Source organism: Saccopteryx bilineata, chromosome 11 (genome assembly GCF_036850765.1).
Source record: "Saccopteryx bilineata isolate mSacBil1 chromosome 11, mSacBil1_pri_phased_curated, whole genome shotgun sequence".
NCBI lineage: Eukaryota > Metazoa > Chordata > Mammalia > Chiroptera > Emballonuridae > Saccopteryx > Saccopteryx bilineata.
In genome coordinates, this window is record NC_089500.1 from 20,396,133 (window position 1) to 20,409,712 (window position 13,580).

Below are 13,580 nucleotides of genomic sequence, written 5' to 3' on the forward strand. Positions count from 1 at the left end.
CTGTCACCACGCTAGCACCAACTCAGAGAAGCCGGTGAGACCGTGTCAGGGATGACACTGGGGAGGGGAGGGAGTGGCCTGTCTGCAGCCTCTTGACTTTGGCTCTGAGAACGTGTGGGCAGGAATACAGGTTCTGAACTGACGGCCAAGTGGGTGGGAGGCTGCTGAGGCTTCCCAGCCCCCCACACTGGCACTGTCTGGGCACGTAGCTTGTCACGTTCTCCTGGGACAGCCCTTGTGCCACCAGGTGCTGTTGGGACTTCTCGCCAGCCGGGGAGCCAGCTCCTGTCTTCAGCTCGCCTCTGACCATGAGGCCCTCCATGAGGACCGTGCCTCTGTGTAAATTCAGGCAGGGCCTTTCCCTCCATGTTGTAAGGACAGTGCACTAATGTAAAGATCAAATGATTAGGAATGCAGTTTTGTTTGGGGTTTTTAACTGGTTTCCAGAAGCACTGGAGCCAGGCCAGAGGAGTGTGTGGGTCCCTGGATATGGCTTCTCCCGAGCCCCCATGAGTGGTTGTTCTGAGGGCGCTATGAGAAGACATGGGAGGAGTTTGCGCCTCTGAGCAGGACCCTCCGGCCCACACACCTGCTGCACCCTCACCCCTCTGTGTCGCTGGCAGAGCTGAAGCCGCAGACGCTGGCGGGCACAGTGCCCTGCCTCCCCGCCTACATCCTCTACATGTGCGTCAGGCACGCGGACTATGTCAACGACGACCTCAAGGTGCACTCCCTGCTGACCTCCACCATCAACAGCATTAAGAAAGTCCTCAAGGTGAGTGGCCCACACCTCCCGTGTCCCCGAGGGGCCGGGCGGCCCCCAGAGAAGGGAGCTCAGGCTCAGAGACAGGAGGACACCAGACTCCTGTGCGGCCCTCCCGCCATCCTGCTGAGCCCGGGCAGCCGGGGGGCCCAAGCTGTGAGGAAGGCAGCGTCCTCAGCCGAGGTGGCCGGCCCCGCCCTGAAGTGACGTTCCAGGGACCGACCTGAATAGAGACCCTCTCCCAGACCTTTCCAGGGGACCTGGGTGACCGCTGCCCAGGTTGGAGGCACAGGGAGGGTGCCGCCGCCACTCACCAGCCTGCAGGGTGAGGCAGCCCGAGCCAGGACAGGCGACTCAGAGGGCGCTGACTTGGTTCAGACTGCCACCTGAAGGCACAGGCTCTTCACACATGTGCTGAAGTCACTGCAGGGCCAGGCTGGCACAGAGGGTGGGAGGTGCGACTTTACCCCTCCCGGCCGGCACTGCCCTGACACATGCTGCCACTGCAAGGTGCAGCACCCTCGGAGACCAGCCCTGCGCTGTGCTGCCAGGTCGCCTCCCCTTTCCCGTCTCTGAGCGTGCCACAGCCAGCCTTTACTGCCTGGCTTCACGCCAGCCTTGCCTCAGTAGCTGCCCCCTCTTCCCTGCCGTGGGCTCTAGGAGTACTTTTATGCACTCCCGCCTGTCAACATGTATCTGCAGGCAGGAAGCCCTCAGACTCATCTCTCCTGCCGGACTTCTTACCTGAGCTCTAGGGTAGGGGTGGGGGGCACTGGGCCAGTCTAAGTGAGTCAATGCCTGACTTCAAATGTCACTTCCTCCGGGAAGCCTTCCTACTCACCAGGTACATGAGCATGCCCAGCCCCACCCATCATTTTCTGTTCAAATTTCTTGTTTTATTGTCTTCATGGTTCATACTTCTGCCTGATATTTAAATAATGGTAAATGGTTGGTTACCTGACAGAATGGGTTCCATGAAGTAACTGGGTTTAGTGCAGAAACTGCCTTATAGCTGCCTGGGTTGCTGAGTGGCCTTTTTCACTTAGTTATAGCTTGTAGCCATGTTCCAGAGCTAACCTGTTGGACATCTGACTTCTAGATAGATGGGAACCCAGGGTGCTTCACTGGCCTGCTCCTGTGTCGGCTCACTGATAGTTCAGAACCCGCCAGGACCTCGAGCCCAGGCCCACTGGGTTCAAGCCTCGTCTGGGACACTTGGCTTTGTTTTCCTAAGCTGCAGAAACAGCCTGTCTTTGGTGCGTGTGCACCACTGATCAGGGGACCAGCCTCTTGGCAATGGGTCTCATCTCTGTGGCTGGCAAGTACCTGCCGTCACCAGGTGTGCTTGGGGTGGGGCATGCTGGGTAGGACTGAGAGACGTGGAACGGGGCCGGGAGCATTCCACCAGGTGGGAACCGCTGCTCCTAGGAGGGATGACTTTTTCTTTTCACAGAAGCACAACAACGACTTTGAGATGACATCCTTCTGGCTCTCCAACACCTGCCGCCTGCTGCATTGTTTGAAGCAGTACAGTGGGGACGAGGTAAGTGCTAAGATGATAAGCCCAACCCCCTAAAGTATACTTAACAACTATTCCTGGTGCCTAAGTCCGCCAGCAGTCAGGGCCTTGTTTCCCTGGTGCACAGCAGTATGTGTTCCATCTCAAGAGCACCTCCAACCTGGGCACCTGCTTTGTCCACGTGTGCTTCTCCACTTCGGACAGGGGCAAGGGGCCTCAGGTCACAGGCTGGCCTTGCTATACCTGGTAGCTAGAGGCAGGAATCGGGCAGGGCAGGGCGCCCCCCCCCCCCCCCCCCCCCCCCGCCGAGAGCATGGTGAATCAGGTGAATGCAGTTAGGAACTGAGTGTGCATAGCCCCCCTCGTTGTCTGCGAGCACCTGGGACTGAATTTCTGGAGTGGCCACAGGAAAGCCACCTGTCAGTGACGCTGGGCGGAGGCCCGGTCATCCAGTGTGTCAGACTGTCTCCTGAGCGGCTGATCAGTCTGTCCATTTAAAGCACACAAAGGTGGACATAGGAAAAGAAACATAATCATCTATATTTGCACAGAGCAGCCTTGAGGCCCAGCTTTGTGCTTCTAACCCGATCTGCTTCCCTGGCCTGAGGCCCAGCTTCGTGCTTCTAACCCCATCTGCTTCCCTGGCCCGAGGCCCGGCGGACCTCACTGTGCCGTGCTCTACTCCGGGCCCAGCTCTCCGGAACTCCATTCCCAGCTTTGATCCCTGAGAGAACTTTCCCCATGCTCTGCATTCAGCCCAGTGTCCTGGTGACATGACACGTTTTCACTCTAGTTTCACTGGAAAGAGCCCCAACAGGTGCCAGACACTCCCACCCCCTGGTCCCTCCAGGCCCCCTGACTGTCCTCTCCTTCCTGTCACACCTCTCACTCTCCACCCTGCCTAGTGCAACAGTTTTAAAAGCCTATCTGTGTTCCTTCCATCCTTCGTGCCAGAACAAGTGTAACACACTCTTCTGCCTGGGATGCTAGAAGTATATCCATCACAGTCTTCCCTTCTTTGCAATGCGATGTGACAGGGTCTTGCAAAACACCATGTGAATACAGAGAGCAAACAGGCGATTGCACAGGCGACTGGAGGCACGGAGCTCCTGCCCAGCGGGCAGAGCACGGGGCCACAGTAAAGCACACCTCTCCCCTGCAGGGCTTCATGACCCAGAACACCGCCAAGCAGAATGAGCACTGCCTTAAGAACTTTGACCTCACTGAATACCGCCAGGTGCTGAGTGACCTCTCCATTCAGATCTACCAGCAGCTCATTAAAATCGCCGAGGGGGCGCTGCAGCCTATGATCGGTAAGCTGGCACCGGGTCCCCAGCATGCATCTGGGGTCTGCAGCGAGGGGAGATGCGGTAACCCTGCTGACCTTTAGGAACCTGGGCAGATCAGGCCCAGCCTCCAGAGAGCCAGGCCTCCCAGTGAGGTGGCTGAAGTGCTGTGTGCTGTGTGCAGGAGAGCTGTGCGTTTCCAACACCATCCCATCACAAGACAGCGTGCTTGGGTGGTGAGAATATAGGTCATTTTCCTTTATCTTTTCCCGTAGTACATTATTTTTCCCAAAACTAACTAATTTCCATGGGTAATACATATAAATTCAAAAGGTATAAATACATATACAGTGAAAAATATATAATTCTCTTGCACATAAAGATACTTAATTCATGAGAAAAGGGAAGCAGTAAGTGGGCTCACGTGAAAGGGAACTGTAGTAAGCAGGCGTGCAATAAATGACACACACTACCTTTGTCCAAAACAGTGCACCTGGGCATTTAACATGAAACCAGAATTGAAAATAAGAGTTCTTTTTTAAGGTAAAAGAAAAACGACATTCACAGTTCCACACATGCTGAGGAGAAAATGGTCCGTGGACCTACGTGTAATGCCTTTCCAGGTTCTTACAACGTAAGTGGGTTCGAAGTGAATTCCTAGGACAGAGTCCTTCGTGCCATCCAGAAATACATCCTTGAGACAAGGTTCATTCCAAATTCTTCTTCCTGCCTGAAAATCTTCTGTGGGGCACCAGTGTATTCACACCAGGCAGAGAAAACTAGGATACTACTGCATGACTCAGAATAATGTGACAGTTCAGGAGCTGGACAGGTCTAGGTTCAAATCCTGACCCTGCCACTTCCTAGCAGTGTGACCTCAGACAAGTTATTTAACCTTCATGTGCCTGTTTTCTCATCAGCATGTAGGTTGTTGGAGGATTTAAAACACATGAACATGAAGTACCTGGCACGTAGTTAGTGCTGCACAATTCCTATGACAGACCAGCTCACCTGGTACTCGCATGGCCAGTGGTCATGTAGAAGAGCTGCTTGGACACCTGCAGGATGAGGTCTGGCCCCAGTGGCTGGGCCAGGATGACACTCCAGTTTCTTGACTCTCCAACTGTGGACTCAGCACAGAATGCAGTACAGAATCGAGTTAGTACATGCTCATTCTCTTCGTCACAATACCAGTTCATTTCAGTACAAATGTTGTCAACAACTACTTTATTCCAAATAGAGACCAACACATTAGAAATTCTACATGGAATGCTCTAAGTCGTGACACGCATTCTGACCTTACACACCTGCACAGGGTATTGCTGCCGAGGGCCTGAGGACTGAGGAACTGAGCGGTCCACAGAACAGATCTTTGGGGAACATGCAAGCTCCTGTAACGATGCTTTCCTTCCAGTGTCAGCCATGTTGGAAAATGAGAGCATTCAGGGACTTTCTGGTATGAAGCCTACCGGCTACCGGAAGCGGTCCTCCAGCATGGTGGACGGGGACAACGCCTACTGCCTGGAGGCCATCATCCGCCAGATGAATTCCTTCCACATCGTCATGTGTGACCAGGGACTGGACCCCGAGATCATCCTACAGGTGTTTAAGCAGCTCTTCTACATGGTCACTGCAGTGACGCTCAACAACCTGCTCCTGCGGAAGGACGTCTGCTCCTGGAGCACTGGCATGCAGCTCAGGTAGGAGGCCCCACCCACGGCCCCATGCAGCTCAGGTAGGAGGGCACCCCAGACAGCCCCGAGACACTCGGCTCGGAAAGTGACAGCCACACTGTGACTCGGTAAACAAGTTAGTTCAAAGCTTAAAGACATTTACATACTCGAAAGATTGTCAACACAATGTGGATAGGTCAGAGAGAAAAATCATTGAGTTAATGCAGGTTCATATGGATAATACAAAAATAATAACACAAGAATAAACTGTTTCACATACTCACAACTGTAAACCTACTTTGGTCCCACCCTGTATGCTGGTGAATATTAAATACTAATTGTTTTAATTTGGTATATTTCATGCCTCTTGTTCCCATTCACTTAGATCCTTTTGATACTTCATCTTTTGTTCCTATTCACTTAGATCCTTTATATACTTCATCTTTTGATTTTAGGTACCTGTTTATTCAACAGAAAGTTACCAAGTGCCAGGCACTTCTTAGGCTTGGCCCCTGTGGGTAGTGAAGGTGAGGCGAGTGTTAACAGCCACGGCCCAGCGGCTGCTAGACAGACACAGCTGGCGTGCTCGAGCTAGGGCGCCTGGGGCTGCATGGCGCGCTCACTCTCGCCTCCATCTCAGGTACAATATAAGTCAGCTTGAAGAGTGGCTGCGAGGAAGAAACCTGCACAAGAGTGGAGCCGTTCAAACCATGGAACCCCTGATCCAAGCAGCCCAGCTCCTGCAGTTGAAGAAGAAGACCCCCGAGGATGCCGAGGCCATCTGCTCCCTGTGCACCTCCCTCAGCACCCAGCAGGTACAGTCCTGGCGGCCCCCAGCCCCGGGGACTCTCCGAGCAGCCCCAGCTTCGTTCCAAGTCTGTTCCTGCCCTGGGTTTGTTTCGGGTGTTGAGGGGTTGCACTCCTGCCTTTCTATACCCCTGAGGGTACGATTCTGAAGTTGCAGCTGATGGACGTTCCTAGGTGAATCAAAGACTACTTTGGTTTGTTAACGAGATGCAACTGTTCTCCATTAACTTTCTGCTTCCCCTTGCTCACTTAGATAAGGTAGTTGTAAGGCCAATGCCCATGCAGATTTGTATTGAATTCGAGCAGACTGTAAAGGAACTGTAGAACCAGAAAAGGGTGGTTTTATTAGACCCTTTATTAGAGTCTTGCAACAGCAGACGAGCAAGCAGGCAGGAGGGAAACCCCTTCTCCAGCAAACAGTAGCAAAAATGGTGGAAGGCAATCCACAAACTACACTCTGCCCCGCTGAGGGCAAGCACCTGCAGCCTTACATAGACTATATACACGAGGTGTGGCCCCTTGCTCATGCACCAATCAGGCAAAGTACAAGCGAGCAAGCCTAACACACTTGTTTGCCCAATGGTAGTAAAACCACAAACCATCAACTTTGATACTTTTTTAAAACACAATGAATTCTGGAATGTTTCCCACCTAAATTTTTTTTTTCAGAAACTGGTATCAAATAATTTGCTTTCCTTACAATTATAATTTTATTATGATTATGTTTCCACTTAGAATCCATTTACATTGTTTTAAATAAGATCATTAAGAACCCAGAGGCATTTAAATGGTTCCCCCCCCCATTGCATTTATACTAGGACTTGGCTGCAGATTTATTACTAATGTATGAAAAGATAAATCCTGTCCACACACAGGTGACCTTGCCCTCCATCATGGGTGTGCCTGTTTAGAAATGGGCCACCACGAGGTAGTCTCTTAAAATGAGACCGGCATGAGGCCATCAGACTTCCTAAATTAAATCCCATACTTTCCCCCTGCCCCCTGCCCAGCACCTAAAGTTCTACAAAGTCCACACTCAGTGTTGCAGAGTAAATAACCTCACCTCTTCCACTAAACACTACAAAATGAAACCCCAAGCTCTTAAGAAAACTGCTTTCCTTTTTTAAAGGTACTGAAAGTTTTCAAACTTTTTTTCTTTATTTTTTTCTCCTCTCCTTTCTAAATATATTTATATTAACTTCCAGAATGTAACTGGCAAGGATTTGCATTTGGACAGGCTACTTCTACCAAACAATTGAGAGGCAAAGATTATCCTCCATTCAAATAAGAAAAAAAATCTGTTCCTTTATAAGTGATTTTGGGGGTTCGTAGGAAGTAGGGAGGTATGATTAAACAAGGCCTCTGTTACCTAAGGGAAGATTCCCCAGCACTGTTTTGAAGAAGCTTCTAAACTCTAGTAGATAAGAGCTAAAATCCTCATTCTGTAAGCCCTGAAGCACAGGGCAGGGCGGGGCAGGGCGGGAGACAGGCCTGTGGTGAGAAGGTGGCTGCCATCTACTGGGCGGGGCTTATGAACTCTCACCAGGTGCAGGCTCCTACATGCCAGTCCAGCTCTAAGTTGTGGGTCCCATCAGAAGAGCGTTGGACACTGTCAATGTCATGCAGTCTTTAAAATTACTAAGTTCTCTTATGTTCATTTAAGTCTGTGCTACCTTTTTTTTTTTATTCCAACAGATTGTCAAAATTTTAAACCTTTATACTCCCTTGAATGAATTTGAAGAACGAGTAACAGTGGGCTTTATACGAACAATCCAGGTGAGTTTTAAAATAGCAATCACTTTTATAAAGCCTTAAATACTGGTTACAATCATTGTATGATAAGAGGCCTTCCATTCTTTGGGTAAATAGGACTCCTATCACCCATGAATAACTTATTATATACACACAGAAGATTGAACTTTGATCATCTCGGCCTCTCAGATTTTAGACATAGTCTATTATTTCATTTGCCACCAGCACATTAACTGACCTATAGCACCAAATAAAATGAACACAGTAAGCAGAATATCAACCTTACTCACAAATGAAACTAGAAATATTCTTTTAAGAGAACAATTTGAGCTCTTAAATCTTTTCTGTAAGACTGATAATGTTTGCCCTTAGTAATATGTGTGAAGAAAACATCAGGGAAATGATTATTTAAAATCTGTTTTAAGATTCTGGGAATCCTTTACTGAAAGATGAGCTTCCTGAAGCTAAGCCCTAGGTGATTTTGGCCGAGTGCCTAACCTTTAGAGTGACTGCAGCGGACAGCTCCAATGATGAATCATATCAAGATTACCCACACAGTGAACAGTTCCCCGGCCGTATGTGGGAAACACCTTGAGGAGACGTAATATTTTCTGGAACTTTTAAACAACTTTTTCAGCCAGTGAATTGAGGGCAACACCAAGCAGGATAAAAAGAAGTGGAGGAAAGGGACCCGAGCAGGAAAGGAGGAAAAGACTAAATTAATTTTAGCCTGGTGTACCAGTACAGGATAGAGGCTGAAGGTCAAGGGAGGGATGCCAAGTCGGATCAAAGGCTGTCCTCGTGTGTGCAGTGGGGGAAACGCAACCGGTTATGAGAGATTCAGCCACAGGGAGGAGCAGGCAGAGCGGCACTGACGTGGGCACCTCAGCAGGCAGGGACACCGATGGGAAGAGTCCAGTGATTGGGGCAGGGCACAGGCCACTGCTGAAAGGGAAGGAAGAGTGTGAAGACAGGAGAGAAGCCACTGAAGTATCTGGTCCACTACTGATTTTTATTATTGACACAAACCAAAGTGCAAGTTTAAACAGTCTTGTTTTTAATGTAACAGCCTATAAATTGATTGACAAGGATACTGTTTACAAGACAGAATTCAGACCAAAGGGGAAAGAATGTATGCCAAGTCAGACCTCAGGGGTCTGAATTAAGACAGAGGGGAAGGTGATGGAGGCTGGCCGGATTCTCCAAAGGTATTTCCAGTCGGGGTCTCAGCCTTCCTCAGCAGTCAGCTGCAGTGTTTGGCAACTCTGTCAGAATTTCCAGCTATCGTGTTCAGTTTTGCTGCTCCCTAGACAGTGCTCAGAGGAGGGGGAACAGTCCATGCCATCCTTCTATCTTTGTGCATACCTTATGTAGCATAAATATGGCTGTCATTAAAGCAAACCATTGGCTTGAGCAGTACGGGCAGAATAGGTGGACCTTTACAAATGTCAGTTTGAGGAGGTTGCTGAACTCATGAAAGGATTCACAAGAGGGTTCCTATGAAGTGACTGCTTTGTGAATTTTAAATAATTAAACAAATACACACCTTTTGCCACTGAATTATAATAGCATACATACATGTTAAATATTTGTCCCATTTTTATACCCTCCTCTAAATCCTTTACAATTTCGTCAAGCTCTGTAATAGTAGAGCCTACTGATATATCTGATTGATGTAGAGAAACAGAAGGACCATCGTCCTATGAAAAGATTTAAGAGCATCCTGCCATTTCACATTTTATGTGTCTTTCACCTGCTGTGTGAGAGGTTTGTAACAATCAATGCAGCAAAGCTTACAGCGGGCAGAGTGTGAGCTACCACTGATCCGAGACGTCTGCCTGAGTCGCGTCAGGGCCCTCATTTGGTATCTTCAACTTCTAACGCTGGTTGCTGATACATCCCTAAATGTCCTTGCCTCCTTTCAACTTCTTATCATTTCAAACTACATTTTCAACTATTAAAAGTACTTTAAAATTCTGGCCCATCTTTCAAGATGCTTAACACATGGGTGTCTTTCAGTTGACAAATGGAAATTTAAATTTTGGCCCGCAGATGGCCATGGGTAACTGAAACCACTGCAAGCAAATCTGTGGCTAAGGGGGCAGCTGTAGTGCTGTGTCTGACCGTGAGGGACCCCCTCACCTGCCTTCCACAGCAGCTACCCTGTTGTCCATTCCCACTAGCAATGCAGGTATATACGCGCAAGAGAATAGTATTCCTGTGTTACGTCAAACTACCCTTACATTCTGGGAGTAACTCCAGCGTGGCTGTTATGTTTGTTATGTTTGTTTGGGCCACATGCGGCCCCCTGAGGCCATTTATCCGGCCCCCGCCGCACTTCCAGAAGGGGCACCTCTTTCATTGGTGGTCAGTGAGAGGAGCATAGTTCCCATTGAAATACTGGTCAGTTTGTTGATTTAAATTTACTTGTTCTTTATTTTAAATATTGTATTTGTTCCCGTTTTTTTTTTTTTTTTTACTTTAAAATATGTGCAGTGTGCATAGGGATTTGTTCATAGTTTTTTTTATAGTCCAGCCCTCCAATGGTCTGAGGGACAGTGAACTGGCCCCCTGTGTAAAAAGTTTGGGGACCCCTGGTTTACAACGTTGTTCGTGGCCTCTGTTTGCTGCTGATCTTCCATCTGCTCATCCTATCCATGATTGAAAAGGGTATTGAAGTGTCCAGCTATGACTAAAGAACTATTTCTCCTTTCTCTTGCTTCATATATTTTGGGCTCTGTTGCTAGGTGCATATATTTATAATTGTTTTATCATCTTGATGGATTGAAACTTTAATCAATAAATAATGTCCATATTTATTGTCTATTACCATTTTTTTTTTACTTAAAGGGTACTTTGTATGGTAATAATTCAGCCATTCCAGCTTTTTGATTACTTTGAATATCTTTTTCATACCTTTACTTTGTCTCTTTGTGTCTCTAAAGTAGGTCTCTTGTGAGCATACCTTTTTTAAAATCCATTCCGCCACTTAACTTTAAATTGCCTTTAAAATATATATTTCAAGTAATTACTAATAAAGGAAGAGTTACTTCTGTTTAGCTACTTGTTTTCTTACATCTTATGTTCTGTCTTCCTCAATTCTTCCATTACTACCCTATGTGTATGTGTTTATTTTTTATAGCATACCATTTTGATTCCCTATGTTAATGTTCTGTATATCTTCATTCTCTTAGTGGTTACCTTTGTGAACACAATTAATATCTTAAACTTATAACAACATAGTTTAAATAATACCAACTTAGTTCAGTAGTGTACAAATCCACTGATGCTATACATCTCCATCCCTCTGCCTGTTTTATTTCACAGGTCATATTTGCTGTACATTATGTACCCATTAATAGAAGATCAAAGTTACTTTCTGCATTTGTATAAATTGTATAAGAGGAAAAAAAGAGTTACAAATCAAAAGTATAAAGCTGCCTTTTACTTTTACCTATGTATTGGCTTTCCCAGTGTTCTTTATGTATCAGTATACTGTTATGGCTTTGAGTTCCTGTCTAACCTCCTTTCATTTCAGCCTGGAGGAGTTTCTTTAGTATCTCTTATAGGTCAGGTCTGCTGGTACCCACTCCCTCTGCTTTTCTTTATCTGGAAATGACTCAGTCTCTCCTTCATCCTTGAAGGATCGGTTTTCCAGATATAGTGTTGACAGTTTTTCTTCTTTCAGGACTTTAAATACCATCCCACTGCCTTCTGGCTTCCATGGTTTCTAATGAGAAATCAGCTGTTAATCATACTGAGCTCTGAAACCTGATTGCACACTCAGACAACAAACCAGGAGCAAGCTCGATGAAGGGGAGCTCCTTATCTTTGCTGAGAGAGCAGTGTGTGAAGCAGTGGCCATTCCCCAGCCCACTGAGGCTGGAGGGAAGGCGACCCCACCTCAGACCTTGTCCCCAGCAGTCGGGGTCGTGCACTTGGCTTGGTCTGGCAGTTCCAGAGCTCTGAGATCGTTGATACCCATTGCTTTTTCCTGCTCAGTGGCTGCCTCAGTGGAGGGGCTGACCCCCAGAGGTGCCTACTCTGTCATTTTATGTGATATCACTTTCCCCATTCTATTTTACAGATGATAAAACTGAGGCATAGACAGGTTGGGGAATTTGCCCAGGGCGGTGCTAGGATTTAGAGCTCAGGCAGTCTGCCTCAGTGCCAAAGCTGTAACCACTTCCACACAGGGCCTCGCCACATTACTTTCCCCTGAAATGTATTTTTCTACTCTCCCTCCCATGGGCATTTTTTAAAAGAATGCTAACATTAGGAGCCAGGTTAATCATCTGATCTCCAACAAGCCTAAACCAGAGTTTCTCTCTCTGTTAAATACCTCAGGGACAGGGAGGGCCACATTCTCCTGAAATCCGAATGTACTAAACCAGCTCTGTGTGAGGGCCGTCAGCTTTCACGGGTCTCATCCTCCCCACAGGCACAGCTACAGGAGCGGAGTGACCCTCAGCAGCTGCTGTTAGACTGCAAGCACATGTTCCCCGTGGTGTTCCCATTTAATCCGTCTTCTCTGACTATGGACACGATCCACATCCCAGCATGTCTCAACCTGGAGTTCCTCAATGAAGTCTGAAAATGCACGTTTCCAACCCTGGCTCAAGTGCCCGTGAGTGCAAGAAGGAAGTGGACAGAATGGTTGTAAGGGTCTGTGCAGTCTGTGAGCGGGTAGCCCATCAGACGGGGTGTGCAGATTGCTAACTGGCAGAGTAAGACAAGCTGTCATTATTTTTTGTACCTCCTGCTCAGAATAAAAATACTTGAAATATGGAACATATTTTAAAGTATGATTTCAGTATAAACAAATACACATCATAATCTATCCCACCAGGAAGTCCCCATAGCCACATGAAAGGTGCCAGTCAAGCCTGGAAACTGCCTAGTTCAGATCTGTGCATATAACTGGAGGATGTCCAAAGTAAAATATTAAAAATATGTAAGTCATATAAATTGCCTTCAGAGGACAAAAAGTGGTACTAAAAACCACGACACTGTCCTAGAGTGTGACATTTTCCCAGGCCGAGCAACTAGGTATGGATGTGTGTGTAGCCTGGGCTTCTGAGAAGTTTCCCAAAGGTATTTTTAATGCCTGGTAACACAGAGCCAATGGTGTGCCTGACCGCCAGACCAAATGTCCTGAGGATTGGTTTCTGAGGCAGAATTAGACGATGCAGTTCCTAATGTGCTCAAACTCTTTTGCACAGTCCTGAGTTAATGAAGTCACGCTGAAAAGGCTGCTGTCCCCCACTAAAAGTGTGAGCACTGTGGAAAGATGCTTCCAGCGCTAGTCCATGTACTTTCTGAGTCAACAAAAATCTACAGAGAGCTAAGAGTGAGACAAGAATAACAACTCCTGTTTTATTTACAGATTACAAACCAAACAAGTCAGTATGAAAGCCTTTAATTCCTAATGCCACAGGACCTCCAAGAAGAACATCACATAATTACAGATATCCATAGGAAAAGCAAACAAACCATCCCGAGGGTCAGATTATTTGAACACCTTTCTAAAAAGCACTTCAGGGATTATTACCCAAAAGAAGTTTGGGGTTTGTGTGTGGGTGTGTTCTTTATAAAGAATAACCTGCCTGACCTGTGGTGGCGCAGTGGGATAAAGCGTCGACCTGGAACACTGAGGTTGCCGGTTCGAAACCTTGGGCTTGCCCGGTCAAGGCACATATGGGAGTTGATGCTTCCTGCTCCTCCCTCCCCTTCTCTCTCTCTCTCTCCCCTCTCTCTAAAAATTAATAAATAAAATATAA

General features: G+C 47.4%; 1 protein-coding gene across 2 annotated transcripts in view; it reads left to right on the plus strand.

Moving 5' to 3' along the window:
• Window positions 1–12,591, plus strand: part of MYO5B (myosin VB) — a 319,106-nt gene extending 306,515 nt beyond the window's left edge. For both annotated transcript variants that reach the window (XM_066246550.1, XM_066246549.1), the window contains 7 exons: window positions 624–775; window positions 2,217–2,306; window positions 3,445–3,595; window positions 4,983–5,268; window positions 5,882–6,056; window positions 7,744–7,824; window positions 12,242–12,591. In XM_066246550.1, coding sequence (XP_066102647.1) covers window positions 624–775; window positions 2,217–2,306; window positions 3,445–3,595; window positions 4,983–5,268; window positions 5,882–6,056; window positions 7,744–7,824; window positions 12,242–12,394 — 1,088 coding nt within the window. In that variant the 3' untranslated portion in view covers window positions 12,395–12,591. The remainder of the gene's footprint in view (window positions 1–623; window positions 776–2,216; window positions 2,307–3,444; window positions 3,596–4,982; window positions 5,269–5,881; window positions 6,057–7,743; window positions 7,825–12,241) is intronic.
• The last annotated feature ends 989 nt before the right edge of the window (window positions 12,592–13,580 follow it).